The following is a 22,428-nucleotide window of genomic DNA, read 5'->3' as shown; positions in this document are numbered from 1 at the left end:
ATCCTGGGTCTCCAGGATCGCGCCCTGGGCCAAAGGCAGGCGCCAAACCGCTGCGCCACCCAGGGATCCCTTCAAAGAAGACTTAACACTTCTCCTCAAACTCTTCCAAAAACTTGGAAGAGGAAGGAACACTTCCAAACTCATTTTATGAGGCCAGCATTACCCTAATACCAAAACCAGACAAAGACACACAGAAAAAAGAAAATTATAGGCCAGGGATGCCTTGCTGGCTCAGTCAGTAGAACATGTGACTCTTGATCTTGGAGTTGTTAAGTTTGAACTCCACATTGGGTATAGAGATTGCTTAAAAATAAAATCTAAAAAAAAAAAAAAAAAAAAAGAAAGAAAGAGAAAGAAAGAAAGAAAGAAAGAAAGAAAGAAAGAAAGAAAGAAAGAAAGAAAGAAAGAAATGTCCTAAAGAGAAAAAAAAAATCTTAAAAAAAAAAAAAAGGAAAGAAAATTACAGGCTGATATCCCTGATGAACGTAGATGCAAAAATCCTCAGCAAAATGTTAGCAAACTGAATTCAGCTATACATTTGAAAGATCATATACCATGATCAAGTGATATTTATCCTAGAGATCCAAGAATGGTTCAATATCCTCATATAGATCAATGTGATCAACCACATTAAAAAAATGAAAGTTAAAATCATATAATCATCTCAATAAATGCATAAAAAGCATTTGACAAAATTTTCAACCTTCATTTATGATTAAAAACCCTCAACAAAGGGATCCCTGGGTGGCGCAGCGGTTTGGCGCCTGCCTTTGGCCCAGGGCACGATCCTGGAGACCCGGGATCGAATCCCACATCGGGTTCCCGGTGCATGGAGCCTGCTTCTCCCTCCGCCTGTGTCTCTGCCTCTCTCTCTCTCTCTGTGACTATCATAAATAAATAAACATTAAAAAAAAAAAAACCCTCAACAAAGACAGTATAGAGTACATTCCTCAACGTAAAGACCATATATGACAAATGCACAGTTAATACTATACTTAATGGCAAAAGCTGAAAGCTGAAAGCTTTTTCCTTTAAGATCAGAAATAAAACAAGAATGCCCATTCTCCCCACCTTTGTTTTTAAGTTTAATGTATTTATTTTTTAGTAATATCTATACTCACTGTGCCTTGAACTCATAATCCTGAAAGCAAGAGTCACATGCTCTTCTGACTGAGCTGGCCAGGTGCTCTTCTTCACACTTTTATTCAATATAGTATTTGTAGTCTTTGCCATAGCAACTAGCAAGAAAAAGAAAAGCACACAAAATGGAAAGGAAAAAGTAAAACTGTCACTATTTGCAGATGACATACTATATATAGAAAACCCGAGAGACACCACCAAAAAACTGTTAGGAATAATTAATTAATTTAGTAAAGTTGTAGGATACAAAAGTAATGTATAAAAATCTGTTGCATTTCTATATACTAATAATGTACGATCAAAAAGGGAAATCAAGAAAATAATCCCATTTACAACTGCATCGGAAACAATAAAATACCTAGGAATAAATTTAACCAAGGAAGTGAAAGACCTGTACACCAAAAAATATAAGACACTGATGTAAGAAATTCAAGAAGAAAAAAAAAAAAAAAAGAAATTCAAGAAGACACAAATAAATGGAAAGATATTCCATGCACATGGATTGGAAGTATAAATATTGTTAAAATGCCCATACTACCCAAAACAGTCTATGGAATAAATGCAAACCTTATCAAAATTCCAATGGCAGTTTTCATAGGACTAGAGCAAATCGTCCTAAAATTTATATGGAACCACAAAAGACCCTGAATAGCCAAAATAATCTTGAGAAAGAAAAATAAAGCCAGAGGTATCACATTCCCTAATTTCAGACAATACTACGAAGCTATAGCAATTAATATAGTATGGTATTGGCACAAAAACAGACACATGGATCAGTGAATTAGGAAAGACAGCTCAGAAGTAAACCTGCATATATATGGTCAATTGATTTATGACAGAGGAGGCAAAAACATACAATGGAGAAAGGATAGTGTCTTTAATAAATGTGCAAACTGAACAGTTACATGCAAAAGAATGAAACTGGACCATTATCTTGCATCATTTATAAAAATTAACTCAAAATGGATTAAAGACTTGAATGCAAGACTTGGAACCATAAAACTCCTAGAATAAAACAGGCAGTGATGTCCTTGACATCAGTATCAGTGATATTTTTTGGATCTGACTCCAAAGGTAAGGGCTACAAAAGCAAAAACAAACAAGTGGGAGTACATCAAACTGAAAAGCTTCCACACAGCAAAGGAAACCATCAGCAAAGGGAGAAGTCCCCCTACCAAATGGGAGAAGGTATTTCCCATATTTAATATGCAAAACATATTTAGAAATTCATACAATTCAATAACCAAAAAACTCCAATATTAAAATGGGCAAAAGATCTGAATAGATATTTTTCCAAAGAAAACATACAGAAGGTCACAGGCACATAAAAAGATGCTCAATATTACTAATCATCAGGTAAATGTAAATCAAAACCACAATGAAATATCACCATATATGGGACGGCTGGGTGGCTCAGTGGTTGGGTATTTGCCTTTGGCTCAGGATTCCTGAGATCGAGTCTCACATCGGGCTCCCTGCATGGAGCCTGCTTCTCCCTCTGCCTGTGTCTCTGCCTCTCTTTCTGTGACACTCATGAATAGATAAATAAAATCTTTAAAAATATATATATCACCACATACCTGCCAGAATAGTTATTATAAAAAAAATAAGAAATAACAAGGTTAGGTGAGGTTGTAGAGGAAAAGAAACTCTTGTGGACTATTGGTAGGAATGTAAATTGGTGCTGTCACTATGGAAAACAGTATGGAGATTCCTAAAAAAATTAAAAATAGATCTACCATGTGATGAAGTAATTCCACTGCTAAGTATTCCATCTGAAGAAAAAGAAAACACGTTTGGAAAAGATGTATACATTCCTATACTTGTTGAAGCATTATTTACAATAGCCAAGATATGGAAACAACCTAAGTGTCTACTGATGGTTGAGTGGATACAGAAGATGTGGTAGATATACAATAGAATACTACTCAGCTATTAAGAAGAATGAAATTTTGCCATTTGCCACAACACAGGTGGACCTGGACGGTATTCTGCTAAGTGAAATAAATCACAGAGAAAGACAAATACCACATGATTTCACTTTTATGTGGAACCTAAAAAACAAAACAAACAAAACAAAACATAGCCCAGACTCCTAGAGAAAACAAATTGGTGATTGCCAGAGGGGAAGAGGATTAATGGGGGGAGATAATGAGTAAAGGGGATCAAGAAATACAAACTTCCAGTACTAAAATATATAAGTCATGGGGATATAATGTACAGCATGGGGAATATAGTCAATAATATTGTGTTAACTCTGTAACAGATGGTACAAAGGTAATGAGACTTACTGTGATATTTGCAATGTATCCAAATGTTGAATTACTAAGTTGTACACCTGAAGCTACCATAATGTTGTTAATTATACCTCAATAAAAAGATAGAAAAAAAGGAAAAAGAAAAAGAAAATACACCAAACACATTTTATAAATATTTTCACCAGGGGCTAAAGTTTGTAAAAACAATTTATGTTCTTTAGAAAATTAACCATTCTGATCAGTGGAGAATCTAGTATATTACTAACATAGTAATATTAGGGGAGGTCAATACCTACCAAAATGTCTGGAATGGTGAATGGGCAGATGTGGCTAGAGATTTCAAGTCTTGAATTAAAAATAAATCTTCAGAGTTGGGTATATATCCATATTTCCAATCATTTCTTGAGGGCGGGGGGCGGAGAAAAGCCATGTATCAGATGTTAAGAATAAGAAAATTGGAACTAGAAAGAGATGTTAACAAAGGGGGAAAATCTTAGGGGAAAGAATGTTGTTGTTGTTTTTTTTTTTTAAAGACTTTATTCGTGAGACACAGAGAGAGAGAGAGAGAGAGAGAGGCAGAGACACAGGCAGAGGGAGAAGCAGGCTCCATGCAGGGAGCCTGACGTGGGACTGATTCCAGGTCTCCAGGATCATGCCCTGGGCCAAAGGCAGGCTCTAAACCGCTGAGCCACCTGGGCTGCCTGAAAGAATGGTTAAAAAAACAAAAACAAAAACAAAAAAACCTACTACAAATTTGGGGTAAAATAAAACTAGGTAAGAATTCCATGGTCATCTCTACCAGCATGACTGAGAGGCCGTAATTTTGTTGCCTAGAATACTTTCCAATCATCTTCTGTAAGGTTTTTTTTTTTTTTTTTCTTAGAAGTGTCGAAAGGTTGGGGCACAAAAAAATATAAAGCATAGAAAACTCATTATCTGTTAATTATAAAATTTTATGTATATTTATCACATTTTACTTATATTTGTGCTATATAGGCATCTTTTTGAGAATTCAGAAGAAATCCTTTTTTTTGAATTATAAAGAAATCAAAGATGCAGGACAAAATCACTGGGTATATATGCAAAGAATTTAATAAACATAGGTTTAATATTTCAAAAATAACAAATTCATATTCACTATTTATTGATTCCCATAATGTGTTACATGTTGCCATCTACATGCCAAAAATATTATACCAATAGTTAACAGTAATAATTTAGGATAGTTTGCAATACATACATTTTGTAGTTTAATGAACAAAAAATTGTGTTCTAGGCAAGAGAAAATAAATTGATGATATTCAGTTTAAACTGAATTTTCTTATTAAGTAACATAGTTTTTTCTTCCCAGTTTGAGATATAATTGACATAAAAGTTTGTATTAAAGTATATAATGATTTATGAATATATCACAAAATGATTAGCACAATTTTAGTTAACATCCATCATCTTTTTTTATGATGAGGACTTTTAAGGTCTATTATCTGAGTAACTTTCAAATATACAATATGTATAACATAGTTTTAAGTATTATATTACTTAGAAGATGTGTTTCCAAGGTAAAGTTCTTAAGACTTCATTGTAAAAGTTGTTGAATCAATGCTTTACCTCAACCCAGTATGATAAAAAACAACTTGATTTAAATTAGTTGAGGAAGGTAAAATGACCAAGGTTAAGAGTATATATTGTGTTTCTCTACTACTTTTATGAAAGCTTCATTTAGAAATGACAGCAATACTTTGCATTTATAGTTCACATATCTCAAAAAGGTTTTAATATTACATAAAGTTAAACTGAAGTACAAAGAAGGATCTAACAAAACTTATTTAATGTGTTAATTATACAACATAAACTAAGACATTTGACTATCACACCCAGATAGCCATATCCTTACTTGGTAGCAAAGTTTTTCTTTTTTTTCCCCACCTCCTCCCTGCAATGTTTTTCTTTTAAAATAATGTTTATGCTTTGTTATAAAAATGCTTGCCACAGAATGTTTATATTTGAACCTTCCATTGAGTTAAATTCCTATTAAGTTTCAAGATGAAAAGGTTAGAGTAAGTGTAAATAAAACCCACCAGAACTATTCTTTTCATCACGGTGGTTTGGTGCTTTTGGCCTTGTCCTTATACTAAACAGATTTACAGCACCAGCAGGACAGCATCAGCCCTTTCAAGTTTTGTCAACTCACATTATTTTCCTCTTCAGTGCAGTCATAGGCCACATTCTCATTTCCCCATCATCTTTTACCTTTATTTATTTTTTTAAATTTATTTATTCAGAGAGAGAGAGAGAGAGGCAGAGACACAGGCAGAGGGAGAAGCAGGCTCCATGCTGGGAGCCTGATGTGGGACTTGATCCCAGGACTCCAGGATCACACCCTGGGTTGCAGGTGGCGCTAAACCGCTGTGCCACCAGGGCTGCCCTCTCTTTTACCTTTAAAGAGAATATTGCATTCTGACAAAATATGTCATGTTGAAGAAGTCATAATCTAACCCTAAGATATACATATCACTTCTACTTTTCCATATTTTCCTCTTTCTCTGCTATCTTTAGGCTAATGAATCCCCAGAATTGGAAATTCCTTGAATCTGAATAATTCCTTTATAGACAAATTATTTTGACAAAAAGAACATGTGTAAACTGCCTCACTGAGGGCTGTTCCCACCTTTCTCTGTACAAGTTGCTCCTTGTTTTCAAATGCCAGCTAATGATCCATTTCACAGAACCATTCCTAGGTAACCCAAAAAGCCTCCTCTCTGCTTACTCTGTGTACTGATTGCTTGGGTCTCACTTCCTTGAACTGTTTGGTATGCCTGGCTTTACATCTTTGAACATACTTACATGTTTTCTCGTGTTTTTTTGTCTCCCTCTTAGATTATAAATGTCTCAATATTAGACACAATGTGTTCCAAATCAGAATGGACTATTATTTGCCTGCAGACCTACGAATTCAAATGAAATACTTTTTTTTCCTACTTCCAAAATCCTTTTCAAATCTATCCCTCTTCCTTTCGGTTCCCAGAACCATAGTCCTGGCTCAGGTTCTCATTCTCTCTCATCTGACTAGCGCAATAATCTTCTAATTATTTACCTGGCCTTTGGTCTCTGACCTCTGGCAATTGATCTTTGGTTTCCTTCTTAGTTACCCTCTGGCAATTGATCTTTGGTTTCCTTCTTAGTTACCTTTCTTTTTTTTTTTTTTTAATTTTTTTTTATTGGAGTTCAATTTGCCAACATATAGCATAACACCCAGTGCTCATCCCACCAAGTGCCCCCCTCAGTGCCCATCACCCAACCCATCGCCCTGCCCAGCTCCCCTTCCACCACCCCTTGTTCGTTTCCCAGAGCTAGGTGTCTCTCATGTGCTGTCACCCTCACTGATATTTTCACTCCTGGTTACCTCCTTAAAGCACACAGTTCTGATGGTGTCACTCCCTAGGTTCAAAGCCTTCCATGGCTCCCTCTGCCTACAGAACAAAATCTCCAGCTTGACATTCAAGGTCTTTGCAGTCTTGTCCCATGCCCTCTTTCTAACCCCATTCCAACCACTTACTCTTCCTACTCTGATTCTATGAGCTATTAATGGTTAACCAAACACATCTTTGTACATTCCCATCCCGTCTTGATTCATCTTCTCTCCCCCTTAGCGTGTCCGCCTATTCTTATCTTGCTCTCTAACAATGGCCTTAACTCAAGAGGGTCCCTTTTTTACCTTTCCTGTGTCCCTAGTCAATCTGTCTCTTCTCCTTCCCAGAGCGTGTTTGTTGAGGTCTCCAGTTCAGCATTTACCATCTGCTCTGCACTCGAGAGGCCGAGCTACCTCGGTCTCTCATTTATACTGTGAGCCAACTTTAAGGCGAGGAGGAGGATTCATTCACAGCCTAGCAAGTGGAGTGGGAGGAGGAGACTCACTCTCCGAAGGAAAATATTGTCTAATGACACCGGAGGGGAAATTTCCAGCCTGTTTCTTGGAAGAGGTTCAAGTTCTTTGATTATAGACCTCCTCCTTACCTGAAGTAACTTCCTGGAATTAGAGCTCCGAGGCCTTCTAATACGAACTCTACATTTTCTGGAAGTCAAGTCTGTAACTTGTGAGGCATTGCAAGCCAGGCCTCCACATCAGCCTTATCAAGCTAAAAAAAAAAAAAAAAAAAAAAAATCTACACGCTGCTGTCAGCCGCCAATTACATTTCTCGCGCGCACCCCCACGTAGCCATTAGAACGCATGAAAGGGAGATCCCACGCTGGGGGCCAGGGCCCGTGTGCCGCGCGGTCTGACGGACGGCACCTCCCGCCCCGGGGCCTGCTCCGGTCTCGCCACCGCTGGTCAGCCGGCGCGCGGCCGTCAGGTCAGGAACCGCCGGCGCAGCCCTGTGATGACCGAGGGCGGCGACCCCGAGCCCGCGGTGGTTATTCCGCCTTCAGGCACCTTTACCCGTGTGCGTGCCGGCAGCGGACCGGACTCCGGTGCTCGGCCGCTCGCATCGCCCGCGCCTCGTTCGTGGCCTCTCGGGGCCGACGCTTAGTCAGGGGGAGCCCCGCACCTCAGCCCGAGGGAGACGGGGGAGGGGCCGGGCGCCGCGACGCCTGCTGGAGGCCGAGGCGAACGTCTCCCGGCAGCCGCCCCGCCGAGCCTCAGCGCCCAGACGCCTCCGGATGCGCTCCGGGCGGCCCCTCGCGGCCGGGTCCCCTCTCCCAGCGGCAGCGGGGGGCGGGGCGGGGCGGGGCGGGGGGCGGGGCTCTGCGCACGCCGGCGCGTGGAGGCCGCGGGCGGGGGCGGAGCGCGCGCGGTAGGGGAGGGGGCGCGGGGGCGCGCGCGGCCGTCCGGGGAGGGGAGGGGGCGGGGCGGGGGCGCGCGCGGCGGCCGCTGCGGCCTGAGGCGCCGTCGCCGGGCAGAGCCGACCGGGTCCAGCTGGGCGCCGCTGCCACTGGCCCGCCGGGCGCGCGGGGACGGCTCGGACTGCGCCGGGGGCCGGCCCGCCCTGCACGCCGCCGCCGCCCTCCCGTCCTCCCGTCCTCCCGTCCGCGGGCCGCCGGCCCCGTTATCATGTCGCTGAGGCAACGCCTGAGCCGGCTGGCTGGCCGTCTGCAGGAGCCGCAGAAAGTGGCCCGTTTCCAGCGGCTGTGCGGGGTGGAAGCGCTTCCGCGCCGACCCGCCGGGCCCGCCGCCGCTCAGGGGGAGGATGAGAAGGCGGAGGCGCCCGTCGCCCGCGGCGTCCGGCGCCGAGAGCCGCAGCTGGGGGCGTCCGCAGGCCCCCAGCCGCCCGGCGGCGGCCGCAATCAGTGTCCGGCCAAGCCCGGCGGCCGCGGCGCCCCCAACGGCGTGCGGAACGGGCTGGCGGGCGAGCTGGGCCCGGCCTCGCCGCGGCGCGTGGGCGCCCTGCGCCGCAACTCGCTGACGGGCGAGGAGGGCGAGCTGGCCCACGTGAGCAACTGGCCGCTCTACTACCTGTTCTGCCTCGGCACCGAGCTGGGCAACGAGCTCTTTTACATCCTGTTCTTCCCCTTCTGGATCTGGAACCTGGACGCCCTGGTGGGCCGGCGGCTGGTGGTCATCTGGGTGCTGGTCATGTACCTGGGCCAGTGCACCAAGGACATCATCCGCTGGCCGCGGCCCGCCTCGCCGCCCGTGGTCAAGCTGGAGGTGTTCTACAACTCCGAGTACAGCATGCCCTCCACCCACGCCATGTCCGGCACCGCCATCCCCATCGCCATGGTCCTGCTCACCTACGGCCGCTGGCAGGTAAGGCTGCCCTCGCCGCCGCCGGGGCCCGGGGGAGCGCCCCTCACTGCCCGCAGTTGTTTTAAATTAGCCGTTTCCCTCCCAAACCTCGCGTTCCACCGGTCTTCACAGTTCCCCGCCAACGGGCCCTTTCTGGGTTTTAAAAAATTAAGTCATCGGGTGGAAACAGAGACTCAGCTGTCGGACTGTATTCTTTTGTAGCAGTGCCTTTCTTAGAGCCCCAAGGAAACGCTGTCGGTGGGGTGACGTTATCGTTGGGCTTTGGTTTTGTAAATGGTTTTAATTCTTGGGATGCACCGAATATAACTGTGATTAATTATAACTGTAATTAATTGTTCTTATAGTTTAATCGTTCGGTAAGGAAGACCCAGGCTCACCATAACATACAGTGCCTTCCCCCAAACTAATTCTCTTTCCGCCTCGGGAAAAGTCTTTAAGCTTTACTCAGAGAACAATGTTTATAAAGCCTTAGTGTAAATTCCAAAACAAATATGGTCGTCCGAGGCAATGAAGTAATGAATTTTAAACGAAAGTCACTGTTTATGAAAGTTAATGGAACACTGCCTGAGTTGTGTTTTTAAGGGGTGTGGTTGCTAATTTGCTAATAGACACAAAGTTTAATTATCTTCTGAATCACTGATCTGTAGTATCAGTTGTTGAGCTACTATAGGATTATTGTTGCATTCACTTTAAAAATGCATGCTTTTTTTTTTTTTTTTTAAGATTTTACTTATTTATTCATGAGAGACACACACACAGAGAGGCAGAGATACAGGCAGAGCGAGAAGCAGGCTCCATGCAGGGAGCCCGACGCGGGCCTAGATCCCGGGTCTCCAGGATCACGCCCTGGGCTGAAGGCGGCGCTAAGCCGCTGAGCCACCCGGGCTGCCCTAAAAATGCATACTTCTAAAGTTTTTCTTAAAATTAGGGTTCTTGGTCAGACTAGTAGGTCTGTAAAAATGACATGTGTGATAGATAGGGCCAGGCTGACAATCAGGGATGAGTTTTTAATGCTAAACATTTCGTATTTTGCCTACTTTTTTGGCCTCCCATTTCTTACTTTTTCATGGTCTATAAATTTTACTTGGGTCTGAAAACTAATTCTTTTCTATGGAAGCAAAATTGATGCTTAAACTGATGTCTTGTTTTATTTTCTTAATGGTAAGGAGCTTTGTTCCTCCTGCAGACCAGTCCCTTAATTTAAGAATTAAGTTAGTAATTATGGACAATCTAAAGAATCAGACTTATTCGATTTTTTTTTTCATTAGAGCACAAAATCATCTTATATTGAGAAATACTCAATTCTGTGTAAAACTCCATTCTGATAAACTTACTTTTTCCAGATTCAATTCCAGTATAGATAAAGTCTTGGTCCCTATGGGCACTTCTGTGCAGCACCTCTCTCTTACAATAACATGGAAAACACATACTGTGCAGAGTAAGAATGACAGAATTACGAGGGGAGAGTACCATGGACAGTTTTGTTCTTTCCCATTTAGCCAAAGGAGATAGAGATGATACTCAGATTATAAAGTAGTACTGTCATTTTTGCATGATAGATAAAGATCTTAAATTTTATAATCTAAATAGTTCAGATTTAAGATTGTCATTGAGTTACTTTTGGCATGGTATTTACTAGTTAGCTAATGATGTTTCTCTTATTTTTATGAGACTTTCAGGATTCCATTACTTTAGGGCCTTTTAGAACTCCTCAACGAGTAGCTATGTTGCATGCTGTTAATATTAGCAGTCCAAGTAAGAGAAAAGAGTTATTTTTTGCTCATCATTTATTTAGAACACATGCTAACAGGAAGTCTGAAAACTACTGCTGATCATTTATGGATTGTAGATATTAGTATTCTGACATTCAGGGTTATTTGAATTGTCAGAATAAGCTTACATCATAGTTTTTGAATAATCTAGTATATTTAAATCAAAGTCTGAGCAATTTGTAGATCTCAATTTTAGAAATTGAGCTAGATGAGACTTTAGAAATCACTTAGTCTCAAGCTATTTTACAGATGTGGAAACTGACCTATTAGAATTAATGTTATAACATTAGGTTCAATTTCTTATTTTATATTTTTTTACTCTAAATTTGAGTAAGCTTCTAAATTTGATTACTTGTTTATCTTTAGGTTAGTTGGTAGAGAAGAAAGGCTCCCTTGTATGGAAGTTCTGTCTATAAATGTTTATAATAATCTAGTATAAAAACTAAAATGACTTTTTTAACCTTTTTACTTCTTAAAAAAGAAAACAAAAGTACCTTCTTTTGCTTAAGTTGTTTTGGTCTTATGCTCTGTCAGTTAGTATTGTGGTAGTTTGAAGGCTTTTATTTCCAGAGTAGGTAATGAAAAAATATATTGGAATCTCGGATGGTAAGAATTAGACAATAGAAGCCTGGTGTTTTTCTAATAGTAGTTTTGGTTGACAGTCCTGACCCTGTTAGGCCCCCACAGCTTATTCAGGACTAGTGTGGTCACTTCTCTGCCTAGGATGCTGAACCAGCTCTGGAAGAGGAGTTTACTCACATACCGTCCCTCTGGCGTGGATTAACTGCTGAACTCCTCCCTGCCACTTAATGTTCCACTTGAAATCTGCTCAAGGTTCACCGCCTATGCAGAGCCTTTTTAATTAACCCCTTCTGTTTCATTAGCCCTCATTTGTTCTTGAAATGACCATAGACCAAAAAAATTACTGGGAGACTTGTTTGAAGCACCTTACTCTCAGAGATTCTGATCCATTAGCTAGCTAAGTGAGGGTGTACTGTGTTTTACTGAAGGTTCCCAAAGATTTTTGAGGAAAAACCTCAACTTTCTCAAATGTCTTCCAGTAAAATTAACTCTTGATCCTTCAAATATATTTTATATTTCTTTAATATTGTTGTCTCACCTTTCTTGCAATTCCAGTCTTTGAATCTTTTTAAGATGTGTTATAATATCAAAAGAGATCGGAACAGTGTGACTCCAAGCGGTTGATACTAGAAGAATGTTTTTTCATGGTGATGCAAGAGAGAAAATGTATGGCATTTCTCCAGGGATTAACTTGAGATCCATTAGCCAGGATGATAATTCTTGCTCTCATATTGTTTGTTGGAATTTTTTGTAGCCTTAATTGGGAAAAAAATAGGAAGGGTCAGCAGGTATTAATAAGCACATAGTCCTTTGAAGAATAATTGATCGTTAAAAATAAAGCACTCCTTTTGTATTTATTTTTGCATGTTCTTTCAAAAAAGAAAAATTCTTAATTCTTAAATACTATGGCATATAATGAGCTCTAATTTTATTTTATTTTATTTTATTTTATTTTATTTTATTTTATTTTATTTTAAGATTTTATTTATTTATTCATGAGAGACACACACAGAGAGAGAGAGAGAGGCAGAGATACAGGCAGAGGGAGAAGCAGGCTCCATTCAAGGAGCTCCATGTGGAACTCGATCGCAGGACTCCAGGATCTCGCCCTGAGCCAAAGGCAGGTGCTCAACTGCTGAGCCACCCAGGCATCCCGAGTTCTAATTTTATACTTAATTTAATGACATTAAGAAAGTTTAGAATTAATTTCATTTAGAAAAAATTATTGTCATCACTTTTTGCGAGACCCATTCCCAACTAGTCAGTATCCTTTCACTAATTTTAATAATAATAATAATAGTAATTCTATTATTAACATTATTAACATTTATGAAGGTCTTACCATAGGTCGGACATTTTTTGAAAGGTCTGTTACCTGATTTAGTCTACTCTTAAAACACCCCAGTGTTTGGCTCTACTATTAATACAAGTGTACAGATCAGGAAACTACAGTAGAGGGAGGTTCAGTAACTTGACAAAGTAACATAGCTAGTAAGTCTCAGGGGGCAAATTTCAATCTTACAAGACTTCTGCAGAAAACTCTTCAAATCATGCTGTGTGATTTTTAAAGAATCTTTGCAATAACAAATATTTTTGAAACATATATGATTGTGTCTTAAACTACAAAAACAGTTTTTATATGCCTTGAGATGATAATGTGTATATACATACGTATGCAATATCTACAAATATTGTAAACATATTAAGTTGTTGAATGAGATCAAGTGCTAATTTTCTCACCCTTTTCCTCTATCTTCCTAATATAAATAAAAAATGTCATAAACATGAGAGCTTTGGAAAAGAAAAGCACATATTTTATGAAAATATAGTTTATTGTAGGTAATGAAGATATCAGAGATCATAAAAAGATAAAAGGAAGACAAGAAGTAAGAGATACAAAAGTGGGTAACAGATGACAAATGAAGACTAGAAAAGGCTGTAAGAACCAGTGGAAACTGATCCCTGGTAATTCTGCGAGAAAACAGTTTATTAAAAAAATCAGACTGGTTTGGTCTTTGATTTCCTTTTATCTGCTGTCATACTTGTGTTTGAAATGCACATTTTCTGATTTTATAAGTGCTTATTATTCTTGATTTAAAATTAATTTTTAAAAATATTTTATTTATTTATTTATTTATTCATTCATGAGAGACACAGAGGGAGAAGCAGGCTCCTGCAAGGAGCCCGATGTGTGACTCGATCCCAGACCCTGGGATCACAACCTGAGCCAAAAGCAAACGTTCAACCACTGAGCCATCCAAGTGTCCCTGATTTAAAATTAATTAAATTTATTTTTTGAATAGGGAATACTTTCTAAAATATTAAATATTTAATACTTACCTGAAAAAATAAAAAGGAGAGGGCATTTCTCTTCTTTTTCTGGTTCCACAGCTACCAGAATCTCTTTTCCAGGATTCATTGTTGTAAGTTTTTTGTTTAGCCTTCTGGAGAGTCTTAACTGTTGTAGACATGTATCTGTATAGTTTATTTTTCATACAAATGTTAACATACTATACTGTTCTGGACCCTGCTTTTTTCATTTAGAAATATATTGTGGAAAAGATTTTCCTTTTCTTTTACCCAACAGTTAATGGGTACTAACTTTGTGCTTAACAGTTGTTTTAAATGCTTTATGTAACAATTCTTTTGATCCCCATAAAATCTTGTGTTATCACTGGTTTACAGAAGGAATTGAGGCAGAGGGATTTTAATTTACTCCAGATGACTCTGCAAGTACATAACAGAGCCTAGATTCAAACCTAGACAGTTTGGCCGCAAAATTACATTATGCTACTGCATTATTAGTACCTCTCCATATTATATAGAGCTATGTAATTTTTTCACATTTACATTATAATCCAATATATATATTTTAAGATTGACTTATTTTAGAGAGAGTGCACATACAAGAGCAGGGGGAAGGGCAGAAGGAGAAGGAGAGAAAATCTCAAGCAGACTCATCACTGAGCAAGGAGCCTGACATAGGGCTGGATCCCAGGACTCTGGAATCATGACCTGAGCTGAAATCAAGAGTTGGACACTTAACTGACGACTGAGGCACCCAGGCACTCCTGATCCATTATATTAACATGGCATAATTTATTTAGTAAGTTGACTATTCCAAATCTGCCTATTCAGACCTTTCTCATATATTTTTTCCTATTAGATTGCTGGCATTTTACTTACCGATTTTTTAAACTATTCTTTTTGTTTTGTTTCTTAACTGTTGCCCTACCTTTAAGTATGTTATACCACTTCAAGTATAGCATAAGAACCTTACCACAGGGATGCCTGGGTGGCTCAGCAGTTGAGTGTCTGCCTTTGGCTCAGGGTGTGATCCTGGGGTCCTGGGATCAAGTCCTGCATCAGGCTTCCTACGGGGAGCCTGCTTCTCCCTCTGCCTATGTCCCTGCCTCTCTTTCTGTGTCTCTCATGAATAAATAAATAAATCTTAAAAAAAAAGAACCTTCCCGAAGTATACTTACATTTTTCCTTCTCCCCTTCTTTGTATTATTGTTCTCATACATTTTACATTTACATGTTATAAAACTCACAGTAATATTATTATTTTTGTGTCATGTTCCAGCATTTCTAGATTTTTTTTTCTCCATTCTTCCCCTGTTCTGGAATGTCAGTTTCGTGTATCTTAAATTGCTTAACACTGGTCACTCACAGATCACTGATGTGATGATGATGACTGCAGTATTTTTGCACTCTGTGCTTCATTTGGGATCCTTTCGATTGCTATGACATCAAGTTCACTGATCTTTCTTCTGCAGTGTCTTATTTACTGGTAGACTCCTCAACTAGGATGGGATATTGTTTCATATACTATATATTTTATATTCTAGAAGCTCCAATTGGTTTTTTTTTTAAATCTTCCATTTCTCCGCTCATTATGTTCCTATTTTCTTTTACATTCTTGAAAGATTTTATTTTTTTAAATTTATTTTTATTTTTATTTATTTTTTATTTTTTAATTCATAGAGGCAGAGAGAGAGAGAGAGAGAGAGAGAGAGAGGCAGAGGGAGAAGCAGGCACCATGCAGAGAGCCTGATGTGGGACTCGATCCAGAGTCTCCAGGATCACGCCCTAGGCTACAGGCGGCGCTAAACCCCTGCCCCACCGGGCTTCCCTCTTGAAAGATTTTAATAGCGTTTTAAGGTTCTTTTTGTTTTGTTTTGTTTTGTTTTGTTTTAAGGTTCTTATTCACTAATTCCATCATCTTTGTTATCTTAGTGTGATTCTCACATTTCTCCTGGTTATGGATCATATTCTCTGGCTTCTTTGTGTCAGTAATTTTTATAGAGTTTTTTATTTTCTTGTGTTCCCTTAAATTGTGTTGGACTTTATTGTGGTTACATTTAAATTACTTGTCAGTTTAAGCTTCTAGAGAGGGTTCAGAATAGCCATAGTTTAGAGCTACTTTGGCCTCACTGCCAAGGTTATAACCTTTTTTTTTTTTTTAAGATTTTATTTCTAAGTAATCTCTACACTCAGTATGGGACTTGAACTTAGAACCCTGAGATCAAGAGTTTCATGCTCTACCAACTGAGCTAGCCAGGCTCTCTAGGCAATAACCTTTTAAAGACTGCCCAATTCCCTTAGTATTCTGCCTGGTGGGAAAGCAATACCAAGCCCCATGAACTTTGGAAATTGTTTGGCCTACTATTTTCTGGTAGTTTTCCCCAGCTTGGTGGACTTTAACTCCATGCGTGCACACATTGGTACTCAAACAGTTTGCAGAGACACCCCCCCAACCCCCTACAGATCTTTGGGGCTCATTCTCTGTGTGCATTCCTCTCTCTAGTGTTCTGTCCTGCAAATAAATGGCTGCTTTGGCCTCAGAATTCCACTCTTCTTCCCCTTAACTCAGTGAGACTGCTAGACTTTGTTTTGGTTCCTCCTCCCATGCTACAGCCTGGAAACTGCCTCTAGCAGCAAGCTAGGGCAATCATAGGGCTCATTTCATTTGTTTCCCTTTTCTCCTGAATTATAGTTCTGTGCTGCTTGTTTTCCAGTATATGAAAATGGTTGTTTTATATAATTTGTCTAGTTTTCTGCCTGTTTACAATGGAACAGCTGTTATTACAACAGTTAATCCTTTGTGGGCAGAAACAAATCCTCTTACCTCTACTTACTGTTTTTTGTTTTTTGTATTAAAAAAATTTATTGAGATGTAATTCATTTACCATACAATTCACCCATTTAAAATATGCAGTTCAGTGGCTTTCGATATATTCATAGAGTTGTGCAGCCATCACCACAGTCAACTTTAGAACATTTTCATCACCACCCAAAGGAACCCCAGAGCCATAGTAGTGACTCCTCATTCCTCCCACCCCATTCCTAGGTTGTCTAATCAACTGTAGACAACCACTAATCTACTTTATGTCTCTGTAGATTTGCCTACTCTGGACATTTCATATAAATAGAAGCATACAGCATGTAGTTTGTTGCTGGCTACTGCTGCTGCTTATTTTTAAAAAGATTTTATTTATCTACTCATGAAAGACACACAGAGAGAGGCAGAGACATAGGGAGAGGGAGAAGCAAGGTTCATGCAGGGAGCCTAATGCAAGACTCAATCCCAGGACCCCAGGATCACGACCTGAGCCACCCAGGCGTCCCCGCTGGCTTCTTTCATTATGTTTTAAGATTCATTCATATTATAGCTTGTATCAGTACTTCATTCCTTTTATTGCCAAGTAATATCCCATCACATTTTACTTATCTTTTCATCTGCTGATAGACATTTGGTTTTACTTTTTGGTTATTTTGAATAACATTGTTATGGATAGTTTTGTGTAAGTTTTTGCATGGACATGTTTTGGTTTCTCTTGGGTTATTTATTGGTTTTGAAGCTTTTTATATTGTGATCAAATTAGCCTTTTGTTCATGTGTGATTTAGAAATATGTTTTCCTAACTTGTTCCTTCTCTTCCTATTCTTTTTTTTTTTTTCTTTCCCCAGCAGAATTATTTTCTTTTTAGGTATCTTTTGTATCATGGTTTCTGGGTTTTGTGTAACATTTTGTTTTTTTGTTTTTTTTTTTTTAAATTTTTTTTTAAATTTTATTTATTTATGATAGGCACACAGTGAGAGAGAGAGAAGCAGAGACATAGGCAGAGGGAGAAGCAGGCTCCATGCACTGGGAGCCCGACATGGGATTCGATCCCGGGTCTCCAGGATCGCGCCCCGGGTCAAAGGCAGGCGCCAAACCGCTGCGCCACCCAGGGATCCCTTGTGTAACATTTTGAATAGCATTCTACTATGGTTTCTTATAGCACTTCTGTGGGTTGTTGTTTTTTTTTTTTTAATGCTTAAATCTTTGAACTATCTCTTGCTTTGAGGAAGGAATCTAACTTGATATTTCCCAATAGCACCATTTATTGAATAGTCCATTTTCCCCTACTGACGTAGAACTGTCACTTTTATCATATATTAAATATAGGTATTTATTTAGGTCTGCAAGCTCCATATTATTCTATTTATTTTTAAAATAAAAATTATTTAAATTTAATTAATTAACATATAATGTATTGTTGGTTTCAGAGGTAGAGGTCAGTGATTCATCAGTCTTATATAACACCCAGTGCTTATTACATCAGATGCCCTCCTTAATGTTCATCACCTAATTACCCTGTTCCCCCAGCCTCCTCCCCTCCAGTGACCCTCAGTTTGTTTCCTATGATTTGTCTCATACTATTCTATTTATTGTAGCTTTATAATATTTTTCTACTTACTCTTGCTGTTCTTACTTTATACAGTTTTCTGTATGTACTTTAGATTTTGTTTTTCTAGCTAAAGGGAAAAGAAATATCCTTTTGTAATTTTTAAAAAGATTTTATTTATTTGAGAGAGAGACAGAGACAGAGAGCATGAGCAGGGGGGAGGAGGCAAAGGGAAATGGAGAAGGGGATTCAGATAAGCAGGGTGCCCAACGTGGTGCTCAATCCCAGGACCCTGAGATCATGACCTGACCTGAAGTTAGGCACTTAACTGACTTAGTGACCTAGGTGGCCCTGGCTATTTTTTTATTGGAAAGATAAAATAGCACTTTCATGTTTAAATCTTTTAACTTCCTTTAGTAGGTTTTGTATATATTATGCGATATGGTTCTGATGTAGTTTTTTTCACACTGATAATTAATTGACCTAATGCCATTTTTTGAATAGTTCATCTTTTCTTCACTTATCTGTAATGCTACTTAAGTTACATATCAAGTTACCATGTGTGTATGGATGTGATTCTGGGGTTCTCTATTGTGTTTCACTGATCTCTTTGTCTCTTTATCAATAACATTGTCATACTTCAAATGCTTTAGAGTAAGTCTTAATATCTTTTTTAAGAAAGCTCTTTACCATATTCTTCAAGATTATCTTGGCTGTTTTTGAGTATTTGCTTTCAATATACATTTTAGAATGAGCTCTTTAATTTCTATTAAAAACTCTGGACTTTTATTGAAATTGCAGTGAATTTATAAATTAATGTGGAGAGAATTGATAACCTTACAATACTGAATGTATCTGTGATTATGGTAAATTTTATTTACTTAGGTTTTCTTAAATGTATTTCAATGAAATTTTAGATTTTTCTCCATATAAATCAAGTATATTACCTGTTAGATTTATTTGTAGTTACTTTATATTTTTTGTCACTGTTATAAATGATATCTTGTTAAAATTCAGATATTATAACTTTGTGGCTGGAAGATAGAAACATGCTTGATTTTTATGTATTGATTATATATACAACAACTTTTTTCAACTCTTCATTAATTTAGTAATTTATATATATAAAATCTCATTTGTTCTTTATATAGAAAATCGTATCAACTGAGAATAATGACAAGTTTATTTCTTCTGTTGCAAGTATACATTTTGTCTTGTTGACTAAAAAGCTTTAATAAAGGTAATGACATTAAATTCCACAAATATATTTTTTTCCACAAATACAAATTTATTTCATTTCTAATAGGTACTAGCCAAAAACATAAGCCCTACAGATAACAGGGCAAAAAAACAAAAAATATGATCTGTATGCTCAGGGAAATCAGACCTGGTAAGACTTTACTCCACCAGTTCAAGGGAGAGAAGATGGGAGACCTAGATAAGGAGACTACAAACAATGGCCTGCCGCCTGATTTTATGTGACTTGTGAACTATGAATGGTTTTTTACATCTTAGATAAGGAGACTACAAACAATGGCCTGCCACCTGATTTTATGTGACTTGTGAACTATGAATGGTTTTTTACATCTTACGTAGTTAAACAAAGCCACAAGAATATTATTTTGTGACACATGTAAATTGTATGAAATTGATAATTTTAGTGGCTAATCATAAAACTTCTTGAACACATTTATATAAATATATATATGTGTGTGTGTATATATATATAATATATATATGTCTGTGGTGTTACAACAGCAGAGTTGAGTAATTGTAACACTGGCTATATAACCCACAAAGCCCAAGATAGTTACTATTTGGTCTTTACAAAAAAACTCTGCTGGCCCCTGGCCCAGATAGTGTCAATTATCTGGGAGGCAGTTCTAAACATGACAGAGACCTGGACAGGCTTAGTATCATCAGCATACATTTGCAGAATGAATGCTGAGAGTGGATGGTACTGCCCTTGTAGAGTACAGATAGTGGGAAGAACAGAGGGTCTAGGGAAAAAACCTCTAAAGACATTAATATTTAAATAATGGATAGAGTGCAGATAGTGGGAAGAACAGAGGGTCAGGGAAAAAACCTTTAAAGACATATATATTTAAAAAAAAAAAAAAGACATATATATTTAAATAATGGATAGAGTAAAAAGAACCTGAAACAGAAATCTGACATGTAGTAGTTTGAGAAGTAAGAAGATACCTTAGGGATTGTCTAACTGAGGCTGTGTGTGTGTGTGTGTGTGTGTGTGTGTGTGTGTAGGGGTTCTAGTAACCCATTTTTACTAGCTTAAGAAAAAAAAAAAAGGAAAATTTATTTGAGGACTAGAAAGGGTATCCTTATGGAAGTCAAAGTCAAGAAACTACTGACAGCCTTTCTGAAGGATTTGAGCCAGGCCTCTGGAATGCTATCAGAATAAAGGCAGTGCTGTCTGTCCATCTTTGTTTCTTGGGGTTGCATAGCCTCTCATTTCTGCTGCTTTCTTCTCTGCTTTTGCATGCATATGTCAGCCTTACATTACCCCCTACTTCTTTGTCATTTCCAATTTCAAGCACACAACAGAGACTGACTTTCATTCAAATTATGATTAGGAAAAAAATCTAATCAGCTCAGTCCAGCCAGTGGATTTACTGCTCTAGGGCCAAGAGTCCATGCCTGATCCAATAGCCATAGTCAAAAGAGTAGGATTGTACAGTATTAGCATGTCTTCAGGGCCACATTGCTGGGTCTAAGCAAGGATGTTTGCAGAAGAAAGAAAGTGGACAATATCATACAAAGAATATACTATAAAGGGAAGATACAAGCAAAAGAGCATCTCTAGAAAAGGACAGTAGTTAATATTGGGGTTTTTTGTTTGCAAGATTTTATTTATTTGAGATAGCATAAATGGGGGGAGGGACAGAAAAAGGGGGACAAGTAGACTCCTTGCTGAGCAAGGAGTCCCACTCAGGGCTTGACCCCAGAACTCTGAGATCATGACCTGAGCCAAAGGCAGACATTTAACTGATTGAGCCACCCAGGCGCCCCTAGTTAATATTGTTAAATGCTGCTAAAAGGACAAGCAAGATAAGTACTAAGCTTATTGAAGACTTGGAAAATAAAAATAGGAAAAATCTAATGTTAACATTTTTGGGTATTTCCTTACAATTTGAAAATAATTGCAACCATATTGTATATAGTGTTTATTCTTTTTTAATTTAACATAATGTGTGATAGTTAATTTTGTATGTCCCTTGGCTAGGCCACAATACCCAGATTTTTGGTCAAACACTATTGTAGAGGTTTCTATGAAGATATTTTTTAGATGGTATTGACATTTCGATCGGTAGACTTTGAGAAGTTCACCTACCATAATATTGGTAGGGCTTCATCTAATCAATGGAAGGCCTCATGAGAAAAGGGACCCAGGAAGAGGGGATTCTGCCCACCTGCTGTCTTGGTACTAGAACTACATCAACTCCCTCCTGGATCTCCCGTCTGCTGACCTACCCTGCAGATTTTTGTATTTGCAGCCTCCATGATCCTTAAAATAAATCCAATAATAGAGCCAAATCTTGCAATGAATCTCTCTCCATCTCTGTGTATTACATACCTCTTACTGGTTTTGTTTCTCTGGAGAACTCTAATTTTTTCTTAATGAATGAATGAAACACTCTCATATTCTTGCAGAATAGCTTTTATTATAGGATTGTCCTTATACAGATACTATCCTCTCCTTTTATAGATGAGGAAACTGATGCAAAGAGATTTTGAAACTAGCCCAATGTCCCACACCTGAAGTAGGCACCTTTAGGGAGTCAGCCTAGCTCACAACCCTCAAAGGGTTCCTCACCTTTAGGGCACATATTTTGTCTGTGCAATCTTTTTCATCAGAAATTGAGAACAGGTACTGAGTTTGGGCAGGTTTCTTCACTAAAGAAGTAAATATTGAAAAACCTCCACTACCATGTAGACTAAAGAGCAGAAAAGCTGCTACTACACTGAAAAAGATGAGGCAGATATGTAAGAAGAAGAGATGGTCCTGTGACTGTCTAGTTTATAGTTCAGTTTCTTGAAGCTTAGCTTCCTTTTGCCTTAAGGCTCAATGAGATACTCTGTACAATGAGATACTCTTTCTCTCAACATAAATTGATTCCTGTTATTTACATTTTTTAGAGTCCCAATAAAATACATATAGTAAATGGCTAGAGCTAGGTTTGTGTAGCTCCAAAAATCCATTATTTTAAACTATTCCATTATAATCAGTAAATATTT

At 38.8% G+C, this 22,428-nt stretch overlaps 1 protein-coding gene and 1 long non-coding RNA gene across 5 annotated transcripts in view; one reads left to right on the top strand and one right to left on the bottom strand.

Moving 5' to 3' along the window:
- Positions 1-8,104, bottom strand: part of LOC140599462 (uncharacterized) — a 32,043-nt gene extending 23,939 nt beyond the window's left edge. The window contains exons 1-2 of one of the 4 annotated variants that reach the window (XR_012002350.1): positions 7,837-8,104; positions 7,114-7,534 (exon numbers count right to left, since the gene is read on the bottom strand). This is a non-coding gene — a long non-coding RNA (uncharacterized lncRNA). Of the gene's footprint in view, positions 1-7,113 lie in introns of all 4 variants that reach the window. The other 3 variants (XR_012002351.1, XR_012002348.1, XR_012002349.1) reach the window with 3 other exon arrangements.
- Positions 8,105-8,273: 169 nt separating this feature from the next.
- Positions 8,274-22,428, top strand: part of SGPP1 (sphingosine-1-phosphate phosphatase 1) — a 32,767-nt gene continuing 18,612 nt past the window's right edge. The window contains exon 1 of the mRNA XM_026000540.2: positions 8,274-9,144. Coding sequence (XP_025856325.2) covers positions 8,449-9,144 — 696 coding nt within the window. The 5' untranslated portion in view covers positions 8,274-8,448. The remainder of the gene's footprint in view (positions 9,145-22,428) is intronic.

The sequence above is a fragment of the Vulpes vulpes genome, chromosome 6, assembly GCF_048418805.1.
Source record: "Vulpes vulpes isolate BD-2025 chromosome 6, VulVul3, whole genome shotgun sequence".
Classification (NCBI taxonomy): Eukaryota; Metazoa; Chordata; class Mammalia; order Carnivora; family Canidae; genus Vulpes; species Vulpes vulpes.
This window is presented reverse-complemented; position numbering and strand designations above follow the sequence as displayed.